Genomic DNA, 20,092 nt, shown 5'->3' with positions numbered 1-20,092 from the left:
TACCCGAATTCGTGGGACTAGCCGAGCTCGAATAAAGTGTGTCGCCAGTGTACATTTTCAACAATAATATCTCCAGTGGACACATTGTCAAATTTTGACGCTACATTGATGATGCGTTTCTCATTTGGGATGGACAAGAGACTGATTTACTGAAATTTGTTGAGGACCTGAACAAACTACCCTCAACCATCTGATTCACTGTGAATTTCAGTATTAAAGAGGCATCGTTTCTACACACAGTTGTATACAAATACAATGGGTCATAAGCCACAAGGATCTTTCAGAAACAAACAGATACTGTAAGAACACTTTATTGTATGCAACAAGCCATCATCCAGCTGCTTTGAAAAAAGGTCTGCCTTATTCACAATTCTTACGAATAATTTGAATCACCAGCGATCCGCTGGAACTTGATCAAGCCTTATTGGATATGAAGGAACGTTTCCTGGCGCGGGGATATGACAATAAGGATATCTCTACGGCCTTGGAGAAAGCAAGAAGAACCGACAAAAAGAAGTTGCCCAAACCAGAGAGCAAAACCAATAATGATAACCGTTTTAACGTTAAAAGTACTTTCAGTACAGCCTCAGGCTTTATTTAGAGAAGCATCCTGAAACATTGCCATATCATTTCTAATGATAAGCATATTGGAAACAACTTTGTTCAACCACCGCGATTCTGCTAGGACGTAATCTTGGAGACTATTTGACTCAAGCGGACCCAACAACCAAATATGCGGGAAAAACAACATGGTTGACAAGACCAGTGGGCATCCATAAATGTCACCTATACAAAAAATACACTAGATGGCGCTCAAACACTCTAATAAACACAAACCATGCAGTGAAATAAAGTGACTAATTATATCAAAATAAAGTGCAATAAGTGATAAAACAAACAAACACTCAAACCCTTAAGGACTGTTTCACGGTCCGCAAAGTACAAAGGAGAAGAATCAGGGGAGCGTCAGTGCCTAAAGAAAAAACGTGATACTCGCATAGTGCAGTTAATTAACATTACACATACACAGGCAAAGCTCTCATAAGAGCACAATAAAGAAGCTAGATACTAATGATCACTGAATATCAGAGATACTAACTATCTGTGGACATCTATGATAGTAAAATAATGTCCCTTCACAAAGGAGCAACAATTAGGAGGTAGAAATCCAAAAGAGAAACACCAATCCAAAACTTAAAATGTAGACATTTATCCAGCATTGGTAAAAATTGGAGGCTTACAGGATTCCGAATGATAAACAGCAAGTGTGTATACGTGTAGATTCCAGCCGAGTCGCGTTCTTGGGATCTCTGCACGATGCTGCTTCCTCACACGGTCTCCGACCTGCGCTGCTTCAGGGAGCCGATACGTCACTTCCGGTTTCTTCAACGCGTATAGCAGACGCCACCGGAACTCCACAGCAGACACTCTCCCTCTGGATCTCTGCTGTTTATCATTCGGAATCCTGTAAGCCTCCAATTTTTACCAATGCTGGATAAATGTCTACATTTTAAGTTTTGGATTGGTGTCTCTTTTTTGATTTCTACCTCCTAATTGTTGCTCCTTTGTGAAGGGACATTATTTTACTATCATAGATGTCCACAGATAGTTAGTATCTCTGATATTCAGTGATCATAAATGTCACCTATGCCTGAATTGCCCATACGTGATTCTAGGGAATTCCTTCACGCGTTCCCATAATGGCAATCGCATCAAAATCAAAGAATTTATGCCTGGCATTTTTAGAAAGGTCTCTCCCCTGTGTGTGCCCCCTTGTGTATGTTCAGGTTGGATAACTGAATCAATCCCTTCCCACATTCCCCACATAGATGCTGTCTCTCCCCTGTGTGTGTCCTCTTGTGTATGTTCAGGTTGGATAACTGACTAAATCCCTTCCCGCATTCCCCACACACATGCGGTCTCTCCTCTGTGTGTGTCCTCTTGTATATGTTCAGTTGGCATAACTGACTAAATCCCTTCCCACATTCCCCACACACATGTGGTCTCTCCCCTGTGTGTGTCCTCTTGTTTGTGTTCAGGCTAGATAAGTCACTAAAACCCTTCCCGCATTCCCCACACACATGCGGTCTCTCCCCTGTGTGTGTCCTCTGGTGTATGTTCAGGTGGAATAACTGACTAAATCCCTTCCCGCATTCCCCACACACATGCGGTCTCTCCCCTGTGTGTGTCCTCTTGTATATGTTCAGTTGGCATAACTGACTAAATCCCTTCCCACATTCCCCACACACATGTGGTCTCTCCCCTGTGTGTGTCCTCTTGTTTGTGTTCAGGCTAGATAAGTCACTAAAACCCTTCCCGCATTCCCCACACACATGCGGTCTCACCCCTGTGTGTGTCCTCTTGTATATGTTCAGTTGGCATAACTGACTAAATCCCTTCCCACATTCCCCACACACATGTGGTCTCTCCCCTGTGTGTGTGTCCTCTTGTGTATGTTCAGGTTGGATAACTGAATAAATCTCTTCCCACATTCCCCACATACATGTGGTCTCTCCCCTGTGTGTGTCCTCTTGTGTGTGTTCAGGCTGGATAAATCACTAAACTGCTCCCCACATACATGTGGTCTCTCCCCTGTGTGTGTCCTCTGGTGTTTGTTCAGGATGGATAACCGACTAAATCCCTTCCCACATTCCACACATAGATGCGGTCTCTCCCCTGTGTGTGTCCTCTTGTTTGTGTTCAGGCTAGATAAGTCACTAAATCCCTTCCCGCATTCCCCACACACATGCGATCTCTCCCCTGTGTGTGTCCTCTGGTGTATGTTCAGTTGGGATAACTGACTAAATCCCTTCCCACATTCCCCACACACATGCGGTCTCTCCCCTGTGTGTGTCCTCTTGTGTATGTTCAGGTGAGATAACTGACTAAATCCTTTCCCGCATTCCCCACACACATGCGGTCTCTCCCCTGTGTGTGTCCTCTTGTGTATGTTCAGTTGGGATAACTGACTATATCCCTTCCCACATTCCCCACACACATGTGGTCTCTCCCCTGTGTGTGTCCTCTGGTGTTTGTTCAGGATGGATAACCGACTAAATCCCTTCCCACATTCCCCACATAGATGCGGTCTCTCCCCTGTGTGTGTCCTCTGGTGTATGTTCAGGTGGGATAACTGACTAAATCCCTTCCCGCATTCCCCACACACATGCGGTCTCTCCCCTGTGTGTGTCCTCTTGTTTGTGTTCAGGCTAGATAAGTCACTAAAACCCTTCCCGCATTCCCCATACACATGCGGTCTCTCCCCTGTGTGTGTCCTCTTGTGTATGTTCAGTTGGGATAACTGACTAAATCCCTTCCCACATTCCCCACACACATGTGGTCTCTCCCCTGTGTGTGTGTCCTCTTGTGTATGTTCAGGTTGGATAACTGAATAAATCTCTTCCCACATTCCCCACATACATGTGGTCTCTCCCCTGTGTGTGTCCTCTTGTGTGTGTTCAGGCTGGATAAATCACTAAATTGCTCCCCACATACATGTGGTCTCTCCCCTGTGTGTGTCCTCTGGTGTTTGTTCAGGATGGATAACCGACTAAATCCCTTCCCACATTCCCCACATAGATGCGGTCTCTCCCCTGTGTGTGTCCTCGTGTGTATTTTCAGGTTGGATAAGTCACTAAATCCCCTCCCACATTCCCCACATATATGCGGTCTCTCCCCTGTGTGTGTTCTCATGTGTATTTTCAGGCTGGATAAGGCACTAAATCCCTTCCTACATTCCCCACATACACTGGCAACACACTTTATTCGAGCTCGGCTAGTCCCACGAATTCGGGTATACCCGGGTGTATTGAGGTTTGTGACTGTTTTCTGCCCGAGTGCATTGGGTTATTTTCCAGGCAGGGATTGAAGCATTTTATTCCCGCTGGCTGCAATACTGCACAGTATATATATATATACTGCATTACAATTCATGAATTTATGCCATCTGGTAGACACGCGAAGCATTGCAGCCTATTAAATCCTAATCATGATCATTTAACAGATCAGCCGCCCGTCAGCCAGGCATGAACCCAGGCTGGGAAGGCAAACGCAACGGGGCTTGTCAGAGGTGAGGAGTGGCGCATACCAGGTATCTGCCAGGTACATACTGGGTATTTGCTCGAATAAAGTGTGTCGGTGCAATACATGCGGTTTCTCCCCTGTGTGTGTCCTCTTGTGTATGTTCAGTTGGGATAACTGACTAAATCCCTTCCCGCATTCCCCACACACATGCGGTCTCTCCCCTGTGTGTGTCCTCTTGTGTGTGTTCAGGTGGGATAACTGACTAAAACCCTTCCCGCATTCCCCACACACATGCGATCTCTCCCCTGTGTGTGTCCTCTGGTGTATGTTCAGTTGGGATAACTGACTAAATCCCTTCCCACATTCCCCACACACATGTGGTCTCTCCCCTGTGTGTGTCCTCTTGTGTATGTTCAGGTTGGATAACTGAATTAATCTCTTCCCACATTCCCCACATACATGTGGTCTCTCCCCTGTGTGTGTCCTCTTGTGTGTGTTCAGGCTGGAAAAATCACTAAATTGCTCCCCACATTCACCACACACATGCGGTCTCTCCCCTGTGTGTCCTCTTGTGTATGTTCAGGTGGGATAACTGACTAAATCCCTTCCCGCATTCCCCACACACATGCGGTCTCTCCCCTGTGTGTGTCCTCTTGTGTATGTTCAGTTGGGATAACTGACTAAATCCCTTCCCACATTCCCCACACACATGTGGTCTCTCCCCTGTGTGTGTCCTCTGGTATTTGTTCAGGATGGATAACCGACTAAATCCCTTCCCACATTCCCCACATAGATGCGGTCTCTCCCCTGTGTGTGTCCTCTGGTGTATGTTCAGGTGGGATAACTGACTAAATCCCTTCCCGCATTCCCCACACACATGCGGTCTCTCCCCTGTGTGTGTCCTCTGGTGTTTGTGTTCAGGCTAGATAAGTCACCAAAACCCTTCCCGCATTCCCCACACACATGCGGTCTCTCCCCTGTGTGTGTCCTCTTGTGTATGTTCAGTTGGGATAACTGACTAAATCCCTTCCCACATTCCCCACACACATGTGGTCTCTCCCCTGTGTGTGTGTCCTCTTGTGTATGTTCAGGTTGGATAACTGAATAAATCTCTTCCCACATTCCCCACATACATGTGGTCTCTCCCCTGTGTGTGTCCTCTTGTGTGTGTTCAGGCTGGATAAATCACTAAATTGCTCCCCACATACATGTGGTCTCTCCCCTGTGTGTGTCCTCTGGTGTTTGTTCAGGATGGATAACCGACTAAATCCCTTCCCACATTCCCCACATAGATGCGGTCTCTCCCCTGTGTGTGTCCTCATGTGTATTTTCAGGTTGGATAAGTCACTAAATCCCCTCCCACATTCCCCACATATATGCTGTCTCTCCCCTGTGTGTGTTCTCATGTGTATTTTCAGGCTGGATAAGGCACTAAATCCCTTCCTACATTCCCCACATACATGCGGTTTCTCCCCTGTGTGTGTCCTCTTGTGTATGTTCAGTTGGGATAACTGACTAAATCCCTTCCCGCATTCCCCACACACATGCGGTCTCTCCCCTGTGTGTGTCCTCTTGTTTGTGTTCAGGTGGGATAACTGACTAAATCCCTTCCCGCATTCCCCACATACATGTGGTCTCTCCCCTGTGTGTGTCCTCTTGTGTGTGTTCAGGCTGGATAAATCACTAAATTGCTCCCCACATTCACCACACACATGCGGTCTCTCCCCTGTGTGTGTCCTCTTGTGTATGTTCAGGTGGGATAACTGACTAAATCCCTTCCCGCATTCCCCACACACATGCGGTCTCTCCCCTGTGTGTGTCCTCTTGTGTATGTTCAGGTGAGATAACTGACTAAATCCCTTCCCGCATTCCCCACACACATGCGGTCTCTCCCCTGTGTGTGTCCTCTTGTGTATGTTCAGTTGGGATAACTGACTAAATCCCTTCCCACATTCCCCACACACATGTGGTCTCTCCCCTGTGTGTGTGTCCTCTTGTGTATGTTCAGGTTGGATAACTGAATAAATCTCTTCCCACATTCCCCACATACATGTGGTCTCTCCCCTGTGTGTGTCCTCTTGTGTGTGTTCAGGCTGGATAAATCACTAAATTGCTCCCCACATTCACCACACACATGCGGTCTCTCCCCTGTGTGTCCTCTTGTGTATGTTCAGGTGGGATAACTGACTAAATCCCTTCCCGCATTCCCCACACACATGCGGTCTCTCCCCTGTGTGTGTCCTCTTGTGTATGTTCAGTTGGGATAACTGACTAAATCCCTTCCCACATTCCCCACACACATGTGGTCTCTCCCCTGTGTGTGTCCTCTGGTATTTGTTCAGGATGGATAACCGACTAAATCCCTTCCCACATTCCCCACATAGATGCGGTCTCTCCCCTGTGTGTGTCCTCTGGTATATGTTCAGGTGGGATAACTGACTAAATCCCTTCCCGCATTCCCCACACACATGCGGTCTCTCCCCTGTGTGTGTCCTCTGGTGTTTGTGTTCAGGCTAGATAAGTCACCAAAACCCTTCCCGCATTCCCCACACACATGCGGTCTCTCCCCTGTGTGTGTCCTCTTGTGTATGTTCAGTTGGGATAACTGACTAAATCCCTTCCCACATTCCCCACACACATGTGGTCTCTCCCCTGTGTGTGTGTCCTCTTGTGTATGTTCAGGTTGGATAACTGAATAAATCTCTTCCCACATTCCCCACATACATGTGGTCTCTCCCCTGTGTGTGTCCTCTTGTGTGTGTTCAGGCTGGATAAATCACTAAATTGCTCCCCACATACATGTGGTCTCTCCCCTGTGTGTGTCCTCTGGTGTTTGTTCAGGATGGATAACCGACTAAATCCCTTCCCACATTCCCCACATAGATGCGGTCTCTCCCCTGTGTGTGTCCTCATGTGTATTTTCAGGTTGGATAAGTCACTAAATCCCCTCCCACATTCCCCACATATATGCGGTCTCTCCCCTGTGTGTGTTCTCATGTGTATTTTCAGGCTGGATAAGGCACTAAATCCCTTCCTACATTCCCCACATACATGCGGTTTCTCCCCTGTGTGTGTCCTCTTGTGTATGTTCAGTTGGGATAACTGACTAAATCCCTTCCCGCATTCCCCACACACATGCGGTCTCTCCCCTGTGTGTGTCCTCTTGTTTGTGTTCAGGTGGGATAACTGACTAAATCCCTTCCCGCATTCCCCACATACATGTGGTCTCTCCCCTGTGTGTGTCCTCTTGTGTGTGTTCAGGCTGGATAAATCACTAAATTGCTCCCCACATTCACCACACACATGCGGTCTCTCCCCTGTGTGTGTCCTCTTGTGTATGTTCAGGTGGGATAACTGACTAAATCCCTTCCCGCATTCCCCACACACATGCGGTCTCTCCCCTGTGTGTGTCCTCTTGTGTATGTTCAGGTGAGATAACTGACTAAATCCCTTCCCGCATTCCCCACACACATGCGGTCTCTCCCCTGTGTGTGTCCTCTTGTGTATGTTCAGTTGGGATAACTGACTAAATCCCTTCCCACATTCCCCACACACATGTGGTCTCTCCCCTGTGTGTGTGTCCTCTTGTGTATGTTCAGGTTGGATAACTGAATAAATCTCTTCCCACATTCCCCACATAAATGTGGTCTCTCCCCTGTGTGTGTCCTCTTGTGTGTGTTCAGGCTGGATAAATCACTAAATTGCTCCCCACATACATGTGGTCTCTCCCCTGTGTGTGTCCTCTGGTGTTTGTTCAGAATGGATAACCGACTAAATCCCTTCCCACATTCCCCACATAGATGCGGTCTCTCCCCTGTGTGTGTCCTCATGTGTATTTTCAGGTTGGATAAGTCACTAAATCCCCTCCCACATTCCCCACATATATGCGGTCTCTCCCCTGTGTGTGTTCTCATGTGTATTTTCAGGCTGGATAAGGCACTAAATCCCTTCCTACATTCCCCACATACATGCGGTTTCTCCCCTGTGTGTGTCCTCTTGTGTATGTTCAGTTGGGATAACTGACTAAATCCCTTCCCGCATTCCCCACACACATGCGGTCTCTCCCCTGTGTGTGTCCTCTTGTGTGTGTTCAGGTGGGATAACTGACTAAATCCCTTCCCGCATTCCCCACACACATGCGATCTCTCCCCTGTGTGTGTCCTCTGGTGTATGTTCAGTTGGGATAACTGACTAAATCCCTTCCCACATTCCCCACACACATGTGGTCTCTCCCCTGTGTGTGTCCTCTTCTGTATGTTCAGGTTGGATAACTGAATAAATCTCTTCCCACATTCCCCACATACATGTGGTCTTTCCCCTGTGTGTGTCCTCTGGTGTTTGTTCAGGATGGATAACCGACTAAATCCCTTCCCACATTCCCCACATATATGCGGTCTCTCCCCTGTGTGTGTCCTCTTGTGTGTGTTCAGGCTGGATAAATCACTAAATTGCTCCCCACATTCACCACACACATGCGGTCTCTCCCCTGTGTGTGTCCTCTTGTGTATGTTCAGGTGGGATAACTGACTAAATTCCATCCCGCATTCCCCACACACATGCGGTCTCTCCCCTGTGTGTGTCCTCTTGTGTATGTTCAGGTGAGATAACTGACTAAATCCCTTCCCGCATTCCCCACACACATGCGGTCTCTCCCCTGTGTGTGTCCTCTTGTGTATGTTCAGTTGGGATAACTGACTAAATCCCTTCCCACATTCCCCACACACATGTGGTCTCTCCCCTGTGTGTGTCCTCTGGTGTTTGTTCAGGATGGATAACCGACTAAATCCCTTCCCACATTCCCCACATAGATGCGGTCTCTCCCCTGTGTGTGTCCTCATGTGTATTTTCAGGTTGGATAAGTCACTAAATCCCCTCCTACATTCCACACATACATGCGGTCTCTCCCCTGTGTGTGTCCTCTGGTGTTTGTTCAGGTTGGATAACCGACTAAATCTTTTCCCACATTCCCCACATACATGCGGTCTCTCCCCGGTCTGTGTCCTTTTCTGTGGGTTCTGGTCTGATAACCAAGTCAGATTCTTCCCACTTTCTCCAAGATCTTTTCCTGTGGCAGCTGCTAATATATATCTTTTGGAATGAGAAGCAGTTACATTGTTTATTAATTGCCTTGACTGGTTGAAAGATGCATTTTTTGTCATATTTATTGGAATGTTGCAAGATTGTTCTGTCCTCATCTTTTCCATATACTCATTTGGGTATTGGAACTTCAGATGTTTGAGGAGGTAATCCTGACTGTTATAAGCAACCTTGCAGTGTTGGCATGGGTGGATTATTGGTGCTGGTCTTTGTACTAGAAGAGACAAAAAAGTGACTGTTACACAAGCTGTCTTACAAAAGGCCATGAAGGAGAGGTAAGTTGGCATATCACAAAAAGTTCAGGATGAAAGTAAACTGTAGATGTACATTGTAAAAATGAAGGGTTTAGCACAACATGTGCAGCATTAGGGCCAGGGAGAGTACTGTAGATGTAGTGGATCATACATTTAAAGTGGATCACAATATTTAATGATCTAAAAGGAAATCTCACTAGCTGCAAAACACCAATTAAAGTGGCAGAAATCTTTTCAACTCCTTCGATAGATAGTAAGTCGATAGTTTCAGTTGTGAAGGTATAATTAAAAAATGTTTGTACAATGAATAGAATACGTGTCTCATTAGAAGCTCACATCAGTCACCGGGTGTTCCCATTCCAGCACCATGTACCAGGTCTCTAATAGTTATAGGACGACCCAACTTTCTGCTAAATCTCCATTGTTAAATCAGGAACCAAATGCCCAATTATTGTATTTGGCATCACAGATGTTATTCATACTTAATTAAGCTATACCAATATCATCCAGTGAATTCCAGAAGTGTTAATTTTTTAATACAATTGTTTAAAGGTTTTTTTATTTAGGGAACAATGAGTCTGTACTTATGTTACCACAGCATGGGATTAGATACAAAGCCAGTAAAACCACTCACAGACCGCCGTTTCGGCCTTTTGGGTCTCTCCAGTGTGCGGCTAGATGTACTGGATCTGCAATTTTCAAGGCTTGGTAGGTTTACCAAACTTTATATAAAAGTTATGGTGGGCGAGAAAGGCGACTGTACAGAGCCAGTACAACCAGCCTCAAACTGATGAGACCCAAAAGGTCGAAACAGCTGTCTGTGTGTGATTTTAATTGGCTTTGCATCTAATCCCATGTTGTGCTTAAAAGCTGCATGAACAGCGAGCATTATCTTATAAGGGTCCATGTAAAAATGGATTTCAGGCAAAAGGTGACACTGTGTGCTCAATTGCATGTCATTTATCAGAATCCCTTGCCGCAGTGGAAGCACTGAATGCTAGATTATAATAGTGAAAGGCAGGGTTGCAGACCTGTCTAAGACACGTGAATGTGCTCACCATTGATTAGATATACAGTAGATATCTAACATTTTTATGTTTATTGAGTTATATGATATCACCCAGTTATTTCACTATTTAGTTATTTCACTCTTATGTTAAATTATATTACAACAATGGGAAAGGGGGAAAGGGGTGGAAACCCTCGCATCAGCCTCTAATCAAGAAAGAATTAACAACGGTGCAATAAGGGGAAGGAGCAGAATTATAACAATTAAACAAAAGACACCCTATGGGCAGTACTCGTTGTAAGCAAATATGAATTGGTGATAAATTTAAAATTAAAATGCTTTAATCGTATAATTTAAATTATACGATTAAAGCATTTTAATTTTAAATTTATCACCAATTCATATTTGCTTACAACGAGTGCTGCCCATAGGGTGTCTTTTGTTTAATTGTTATAGTTAAATTATATTATTAATAATTTCTCCTATGGTTTTACCAATATTTTTACACACACACACAGCTCAACCCCGTGTAGCACGATCTGCTACAATGCGGATCCGCTTATAACGCAGTATGAGCGTGGCTCATGTAAAAAAAAAAACCTTTAATTGGGGAGGGGGGGGCTGCAAACACACACACACTTTGCCTTTAAAGAAATGGGAATATCATATGTAACAGTACCCCACCCCCCCACCCCCGAACAGAGTTAGAATTGAAGCACATTAGAAATGGAGTGTTTTCTTTGCATACGCCAGTAATGTGGGAGCAGGACACACAATGGCTGGAGGAGCAGCTGCTGGGAGACGTTACAGTGAGTGTATTGGCAGCTGTACTGGTAGCTTCCTCAGATTGATTTGTTTTCAAGCTCCGTGGTCTTGCTGACGCACGGCCCTTTCACCCATTAATTTCCCAGTCCGCTGCCATCTGCTCCTCGGCTTCAGAGAGTAATTTTTCTTGTATACGTGTTCCATGGAAACTGACTTATAGTTGATATGGAAAGAAACCAGTTGCCATAGCAACAGAGTTCCTGATGTGGCAGTTCGCGGCGTGCGAGGATAAGTGTGTAAGGCCATTTGTGATGCAGTTTGTGGGGTTGCAATAACACGGCACATAGAACAGTCGCTGTTTTGATAGGAGCAGATTTAAGAGAGACTTAGACATGCAGATTTTATTGGACATTTTGGATTAAACGCCCCTGTCTCCCCATGCTGAGACCGCTTTTATTTTTATATGGAAAATAGCTGAAGCGCTCAAATGCAGGTATATCTCAAAATGATAATAAGCCAGACCACTGTACCAGGGTACTAACAATTGATATAGTACCTATTGTGTCATATAATGGGTACTATCCTCCTGAAGACAGGTGGTGTGTGGTGCAACCCACTCACCATCAGTCTCATTGGCAGGTTCCCCTGAAAAATATGCAAATACTCACATCCTGGTAGGGCAGGCAGGCAGGCTGTGCAGCTACTCAATGCAATACAGGGAAAAGGGAGACCAAAAAGCGCACCAGCACAAAGGAGCAGGAAGAAACCAGAACAAAAAAATTATTAAAAGGGCACTTTAATGTGGCAAAAGACCCATCCAATGCATTTCGAACGTCGCAGCGTTCTTTTTTATTTTTAGGCCCGCAATGATGGACAGTTTGCTTCAGGGACTTTTGTGTTACATCTTCGCTTTTCAGCCACATTACTAACCTTTTCCAGCATGAGATTAGGCCACGGGTGTCACGGGAGACCAAGTCTTATCAACACATTAATACTGGGATTCTGGATTGAGCACAACAAGGAGGGCAAAATAAATAGTAATTTATTTCCTTTTAAGACAAACTCACAATTCTTCACAATTACACTTAATAAACACTTACTGGGATGGGGAAACAAATTGTCCACGGAACGAATGACTTGAAAACAAAGTCTCTGGGCACCCCTGCAAGTGGGTGCGCGATTTGAGCCGTGCGACAATCCATGACTAGGGGCGCAAGTTTCCACCCCTGTATCTCCGCCGGAGGAAATCTTTTCGTTAAGTCCTTACAGGATTTGTTTGGGAATCCTTAGCTCAAACGAATTCTGGAAGAGGGGCGCGAACCTTGGTTACGATGTAGTTAATCCCTCACACAATACCATGTTTCCCCTATATATCATCTGTAATGTCCCCTGGACCATACAGTGAAAAGGAAGTGCCAGTTCTGCAGCTCAGGAACTAGCTGCAGTCCTATTAATGCATGATGTATGCGCAAAATGTGTTCGCGACACAAGGTTGGAGCTCCTAGCGCTGTGTCAAGCGTTAATTGAATAAGCGTGTCTGTGGTAAGCGGCTACATTGAAGCTCTGTATCACTTCCTAAACCGCAAACCCTTCGGGGAAGTCTTAACTCAAGTGGATAAGTGGCTTGTGGTCTAGTTGAAGTTGCAAAATGCAACAATGTATCCTGCGGTCTCGTTAACAAATTAAGGTCAATTGGTGGAGTGCTTCTGCGGTTACCGATCCCGGCAAGCAGTGATACATTGTACGTCATGAGTCAAACCGCAAACCACATCATAGAGCCTATTCATTTAAGTAGCTAACTTTATTTCGGAAGGAGCTAGCACTCTTAATTTTTGGTAATAAAGAGCTTACAGTCCTGGGCGCAGGCCCTGATATACAATACCAGTCCGATGAGCAAAAAGCTGTCCTATAGAGGAAGATATGGTGGGTCAGTCTCTTAGGATTACAAGTGAGCAATGTTCAATCCTCTATATCAGTCCATATCTCTCCCGCTGTAGACTACTTACAATATAGTAGTAGTCTGAATTTGTTGAAAGGTATCTTTACACAGGAATGTTCTTGGTGAAGGGATAGTTGTCTTCTCCGCTTACCGCACTCTTATCAGTCTCAGGAGAGAGGGAAGACAGACAAAGACACACAATTGTGCAGCACTTCTCAATTCGACAAGACCCACACCAGAAGCCAGCTACTTACAAAATAAAGGATATATGCAATCTTTGAAAGGTATCTTTACATCTGGTGATAAAGGGTCCAGGAGAAGGGGAATCGGCTGTCCCCGAGTAATCTCTTGGCCCCAGGATAACAGCCTTCTCTGGGAGGTCGTCCACCGTTTAGCGTGCAGTGGGATAAGACCTCATAATAAATGGTAAAGAGGAAACCATGTGCGGTACCAACAAATACAATTTATAAAAACAAAACTAAAAACCCTTCTGTAATGCACTCACTTCTGATGGATATCACAGCGTGTGATACTAAGTGCCGTCCGCAGCATGGATCGGAGGAACGGGGGAGATAGAAATGGGGGGAACCCTCAGCGCTGCCGAGAAGGGCTGGATCTGCTAATCCTTCCGGATCCATGGTCGCGACTTCACGTGCAGGTTCCACCCCTGATGACGTCACTCGCGCACCGATCTCCTATCGTCCAGACCTCCTCCCAACTGCAGGCTCTCTAGTCACACGCAGGCTAAGCTCCACCCTACGCGTTTCGTGACTGTGATATCACTTCTTCAGGGATGTGGAGCTGATGAAATCGTGTGGCAATATATACGCTTACTAAGTTAACCCTAAGAAGCCCTGCACTTATTAGGGAGGCATTATAAAATAGCAATAAAACAACGTGATGGTTCTAAAACAAAGCCCTTATGCCTTAAATACCCATGACACAGAATAATTAACATGTAAATCACACAGTGACAGATGGGCAAAAAAGGCCCTTGGTTAGATATTGGATAAGCCCTGTCTTCAATGCGCACTGTGATCATGTACATCTGGCAGATGACCACCCCCCAAACCTAGGGGCGCATAGTGGTACTGGAACAGAACCTTTGGTTTTACATACCTGAACACAGAATGATTAACATATAAATCACAAAATCACATACGGGTAAAAAAGGCCCTTGGCAAATGAAAAATGAATGAACCCTATCTCCAAAGTACATGTAATCATATATATAGTAATCATATACATCTGGCAGATGGCCACCCACAAACCTAAGGGTGCATCAATACTAACCTCACCCCCACTTCCATACCGTATCCACAGTATAGGGGTGACCTCACTTTGGAATAATAGCCTACAAGTAATAGCATGATGCACAATAGGACATAATAACTCTATGATTAATAAATAATTAATAAAAATAATGATAAAAAATTGACTTCTGGCCTGATCATTGACTTTGAAAAATTGGCTAAACATCTTTAAGAAATGATGCCAAATCAAAATCTATGTTCAGCCCAGCCGGAGCCAGAGTACGGAGGGTATATATCCAATAGCTTTCACATTTCGAAATGCTATTGATCCTATCGCCCCCCCTTTGCCCCCCCTCCAACTGAACTTAGGACAGCCTATGTCCTTACAAACCAGCCCCTCAGGGCTCTGGTTATGTTTGGCCTTGAAGTGGCTGGAGACCACGTCTGATGTTATAGAAGTGCTCTGCCAGTCATCTCTTCAACGGTCTACCTGCTCTTCCCACGTACTGTAGGCCACATGGGCATTCTAACAGGTAGACCGTGAAGGCACTTTTATAATTAATAAAAGAATTGATAGCATAGGTCTTTCCGGTTACGTTAGACTTAAAATCTCTGCTCTTTTGACTGAATTTGCACCCTATACATTGATAGCACGTGAAAAAAACATTATGTGCTTTAAGCCATGTGTTTTTCTTCTCCTTGGCTGTGCTGATGGGGCAGCTAGGGGCTAATTGGATTTTGAGATCCCTAGCTTTCTTAAATATAATTTTAGGCTTTGGGGGTAGAATAGAACATAATGTATTATCACCCTGGAGTATTCCCCAATGCTTATGAATTATCTTCTTAATGGTTAGGGCCATCCCGTTGTAAGAGGTAATAAACGGAATGGATTCTAAACTCACTTGTTCATTTCTCTTTTTTGTACCCTCCATTGAAATCAGATCTTTTCTCTGGATTTTCTTGACAGTATCTAGTGCTTTGGACACATGATGTGGCTTATACTCACACTCAATTAATTTATCATGGAGTCCCACTGCTTGTTCCTCAAATACCTCTGCCTTTGAGCAGTTGCGTTTTGTTCTAAGGAACTGTCCTTGTGGTATATTCTGGATCCATTTAAGATCATGATGGCTTGAAGCCAAGAGGTAAGTATTAGCATCTACTGGTTAATATGTTTTCGATTCTATATTACCCCCCTCTATATATAGAGTGAGGTCCAAGAAGTTAATAGCCACCTTATTGGTGTCAAATGTGAACCTGAGGTTCCAAGTATTAGTATTTAGGAACCTCTGGAATTCTATCAACTCCTCATCGCTATCCCCCCAGATGCACAGCACCGATGTATCTTTTCCAGAGCACCAGGCTCGCACCGAAAGGGTTGTGGGACCAGATATGTTCGGTCTCCCACATACCCATGAAGATGTTCGCATAACTCGGTGCGAACCTGGTTCCCATTGCAGTGCCACACATCTGGAGGTAGTAGTTGTTATCGTGGCAGAAGAAATTATGTGTGCGTAATGGTGTGTTTTTGTGTCCTCTTTTTCCAACACAGCATGGACTGATATGGAGCATTGAACATTGCTCACTTGTGATCCTAAGAGACTGAACCACCATATCTTCCTCGATAGGACTGCTTTTTGCTCATCGGACTGGTATTGTATATCAGGGCCTGCGCCCCGGGACTGTAAGCTCTTTATTACCATTTTCCATACAGATCCCATTGGAAGGATCCGTTTGTTCTGTCCATAGGCTGCCATCCTGCTACCCCTGATTATATGAGGGAAGGATTATTTTAGATTGGAATAGAGTCATTCACTGTTCACAGACATAGATTGGCACTATTTTATATAGGTTCCACAAGCACTAGTAGTCATAGCACCTTTGCTTTTTTAGCCTTATTATAAGTATAGTTTAGTCACAAATTTGTTTTAATAGTTAAGTGCTTTTTTGTGTGTTTTACATTTCTAGTTAGTTTAGTTCACTCTAATTTTTGGAATGCAGATAGTTGAGGATGTAACATACACATATGTGTTGTTTTTGTAACACCCACACATACAGAGACCATATCTAAAAATAAAATGTGCTTCAGCTATGTTTTAAAATGCAGACAGGAACCCTTGCCTGTCAGTCCGGCAATGAATCCATTATCATGTCAATATGTTAAAGGTGGATGAGCTGAGGGATTTTTTATCTCAGTACTTCAAAGGGCACCCTGCTGAGTTGGTGCCCCAGTGTCTAGAAAAGTCCGGAGTTGAAAAGCCTCAGAGACCCTTTATAGAGGAGTTAAGAGAATTTAACCCCTTCATCCCCAACAAGGTTTAAGGGTAAGCAGCCGGGAAAAATACCTTTATTATTGGCCTGGTTAACCCCTTCACAGCCACACCTCCCCACCTCAAAGTGCAGGTTCTGCCCCGACCACCCCGTCCGGTGGTTGGGCTGGTCTGGCAGCTTTTGAGGTTATAAGTTTGCAAGGATTGTCCTGGCGGGAGAGGCCATCCACATTGCCAGGTTCACTGCCCTTCTTATGCTGGATGGTGAAATCAAATTCCTGCAAAGCAAGACTCCAGCGCAGAAACTTGGCATTCTCCCCTGACACCCTTTGCAGCCAACTTAACGGGTTGTGGTTCGTGATCAAAGTGAATGGGCGACCGTAGAGATAGGGCTGAAGTTTCCGCAGAGCCCACACGATCGCCAAACACTCCTCAATTGTGGCATAAGCCACTTCTCTGGGCAGCAGTTTTCTGCTCAAATAAACCACTGGGTGTTCACTGCCCTCCTCCCCCACTTGGCTGAGTAAAGCGTTGATGCCATAGTCCAAGGCATCGGTCTGCACCAAAAACTTTTTTGAGTAGTCTGGTGCAGCTAGAATAGGGACATTAGTAAGTGCAGTCTTCAGTACCTGGAAAAAGGCTTCATAGGAGGGAGACCACAGAACCAGCACATACAGTCGCTTTTGGGTCAGGTCAGTCCAGGGTTTAGCTACGGTTCTGTACTGAGGGACACATTCTCTGTAGTAGCCTGCGGTGCCTAGGAAAGCCATAACCTGCTTCTTGGCCTTGGGAACGGGCCACTGCACTATTGCTTCCACTTTGGCTGGCTTAAGTTTGAGGTGCCCGCCACCCACCCTGTGCCCTAGGTACAGTACTTCTGCCATCCCTACTAAGCACTTGGTGGGTTTCAATGCGAGTCCCGCTTCCCTGATTCTGGCTAGCACCACAGCAACATGAACTAAATGTGTGTCCCACGAATTGCTAAACACTGCAATGTCGTACAGGTATGCCCTTGCAAACCCCTGCATTCCCTCCAGCAACCTATTGACCAGGCGTTGGAAGGTAGCCGGGGTATTCTTCATCCCTTATGGCATCACCAGGATTTCATAGAGGCTACTCGGGGTAATGAATGCTGACTTCTCCCTAGCCTCCTGGGTCAGGGTGTTCTGCCAGCAACCTTTACTGAGATCCATGGTAGTCAGATACTTTGCCCCCGCGAGTTCATCCAGCAACTCGTCCATGCGGGGCATGGGATAAGCATCCAATACCTTCCCTGCATTGAGCTGTCGGTAGTCCACACAGAACCGGGTGGTCCTGTCCTTCTTAGGTTCGAGGACTACCGGACAAGCCCAAGGGCTCTGGGACGGTACAATTACACGTAGGGCCAGCATCTCCTCTACCTCCCTCACTATATTGCCCTTAATCTCTGCTGATACTCTGTAAGCATGCTTATGCAGAGGGCACAGATCACCTGTGAGCACCGGGTGATCTGTGATATGGGTTCTGCCCTGCTTGTCCGTGAACAAAACCCTATACTGTTCTAGCATAGCTCTGGCTTCTGCTCTCTGCCTGGTACTCAACTGAGACCCTATTTCAATTAAGAGGTCTGGCAGAGCACTGCTCGCCGGATCCACCATCGGTGGGCTACAGATAGCCAGCACCAATGCCACACTCGGCACCACGTACTCCTTGAGCATGTTTATATGCTAGGTTTTAATTCTATCTGCCTCAGCATCTACCTGTACAACATAGTTGCACTCGTTCATCTTTCAGAGTACCGGATACAGACCCGACCAGGCAGCCATTCATTTATTCTTCCGAGTAGGTTTGAGAACAAGTACTTGCTGTCCTGGGATGAACTCTCTGCTACGGCGTTCTGATCATACCAAGTCTTCTGCTTGGTCAAAGCAGCCCTAAGGTTGTCCTGCGCCAACCCCATGAGCATCTCTAACCGGTCTCTGAGATCTACCACGTACTGAAGCACAGAGGCATCAGTATTGGTAGTCTCCCCTTCCCATCCCTCATGGAATAGATCCAAAGGTCCCCGTAACTTGCGACCATATAGCAGTTCAAAGGGAGAAAAGCCTGAAGATTCTTGCAGTACCTCTCGGTATGCAAACAGCAAGTGCTGAAGGTGAAGCCCCAGACTTTGCCCTCCGACTCTATAGTTCGAAGCATTTGCTTCAGGTTTCCGTTGAACCTCTCACATAATTCGTTCGGTTGGGGGTGGTAAGGGGTCGTGCGCTAGTACTTCACCCCGCACGTATTCCAGAGACACTAACAATTCACTCATGAATTGTGACCCTTGATCGGTTAGGATCTCGCTAGGGAAACCTACCCTAGTGAAGATGGTTAACAATGCCTTAGTTACTGTTCTCGCATCAATGGTGGCAAGCGCTACAGCCTTAGTGTACCGGGTGGCAAAGTCCACCACCGTGAGGATGTAGCGCTTCCTGGACAAGCTGGGAATCATGAGGGGTCCCACAAAATCCATGGCTACCTTCTGGAAGGGTTTTCCGATTACCGGTAGCGGGTTCAGGGGTGCCTTCACACAATCGCCCGCCTTACCCACTTGCTAACAGGTATCACAGGGCCGGCAAAAATCTGCCATAGCCCTGGATGCCCCCGGCCAGTAGTAACGCTGCAACAGCCGGGCTCTCGTCTGAGTGACCCCCTGATGCCCCGCTAGTGGAATGGAGTGGGCTACCCGCAACAACTGCTGCCTATACTCCGTGGGTACCACTACTGTAACTGTTGCTTGCCGGTCCAGACCTCATCTAACCCCGTAGACCCTAGCTCTCTATACAGGAGCCCACGGTGCCACAAGAAGTAATCACACCCATCACCTGGCTTAGAATCGGACGCCCGAAGTCTCATGCCCTCCAAGCTGGGGTCTGATCGCACCGCATCCTTAAACTGGGTACCTAACTCTGGCCACCCGCTTGTCAAGGCTAAGTCGGGGAGACCGGGCACAGGTAATGGGAACAGTAAGTCAGGGTGCGACTTAGTCTGGCTTACCTGCCTGGTCTCCGCAGAGACCCCGGGAACTGTAGGTCCCAAATGCAGGGGGACAAGGGATGATTCCACTGCGATCTTGGCTGACTGGCTCCTGTTGATCGCTGCAAAAGGGGCCAGCTCAGCTGTAAACATACAGGTAACATGGCCCAGGTCATTGCCAAGGAGGACCTCAGCATCTAATCCGGGCAATAACCCCACCTCCATCATGCCACGTCCGGCACCCCAATCCAAAAAGACCCGGGCAACCTGGAGTGACGTGGTCCTCCATCTGGCATGGTCACTTGCATCCCGGTGCCCGGGAGCAAATCCTCTTGCTGCACCATATCAGGGCACCAGGGTAACGGTGGCACCAGAGTTCAGCAAGCTGTCCACTTGCCGGTCCCCGATGGTTACCCTCTGCAGATACATTGTTGCACTGCAACCCGACTGGTGCAACCTGATGTACTCCGATCTCCGCTGCTGGT

General features: G+C 46.3%; 2 protein-coding genes across 2 annotated transcripts in view; both read right to left on the bottom strand.

Annotated features, from left to right (window-relative positions):
* Positions 1-1,656: 1,656 nt before the first annotated feature.
* LOC142466908 (uncharacterized) lies at positions 1,657-3,902 on the bottom strand. Its single transcript, XM_075572507.1, has one exon. It carries the CDS (start codon positions 3,416-3,418, stop codon positions 2,372-2,374), a length of 1,047 nt encoding a protein of 348 aa, XP_075428622.1. The 5' UTR covers positions 3,419-3,902; the 3' UTR covers positions 1,657-2,371.
* A 3,629-nt stretch (positions 3,903-7,531) lies between these two features.
* LOC142466907 (uncharacterized) overlaps positions 7,532-20,092 on the bottom strand; it is a 45,021-nt gene continuing 32,460 nt past the window's right edge. The window contains exon 3 of the mRNA XM_075572506.1: positions 7,532-9,334. Within this exon, the coding sequence (XP_075428621.1) occupies positions 7,533-9,227 (1,695 nt within the window). The 5' untranslated portion in view covers positions 9,228-9,334 and the 3' untranslated portion in view covers position 7,532. The remainder of the gene's footprint in view (positions 9,335-20,092) is intronic.

The sequence above is a fragment of the Ascaphus truei genome, chromosome 15 (assembly GCF_040206685.1).
Source record: "Ascaphus truei isolate aAscTru1 chromosome 15, aAscTru1.hap1, whole genome shotgun sequence".
Classification (NCBI taxonomy): domain Eukaryota; kingdom Metazoa; phylum Chordata; class Amphibia; order Anura; family Ascaphidae; genus Ascaphus; species Ascaphus truei.
This window is presented reverse-complemented; position numbering and strand designations above follow the sequence as displayed.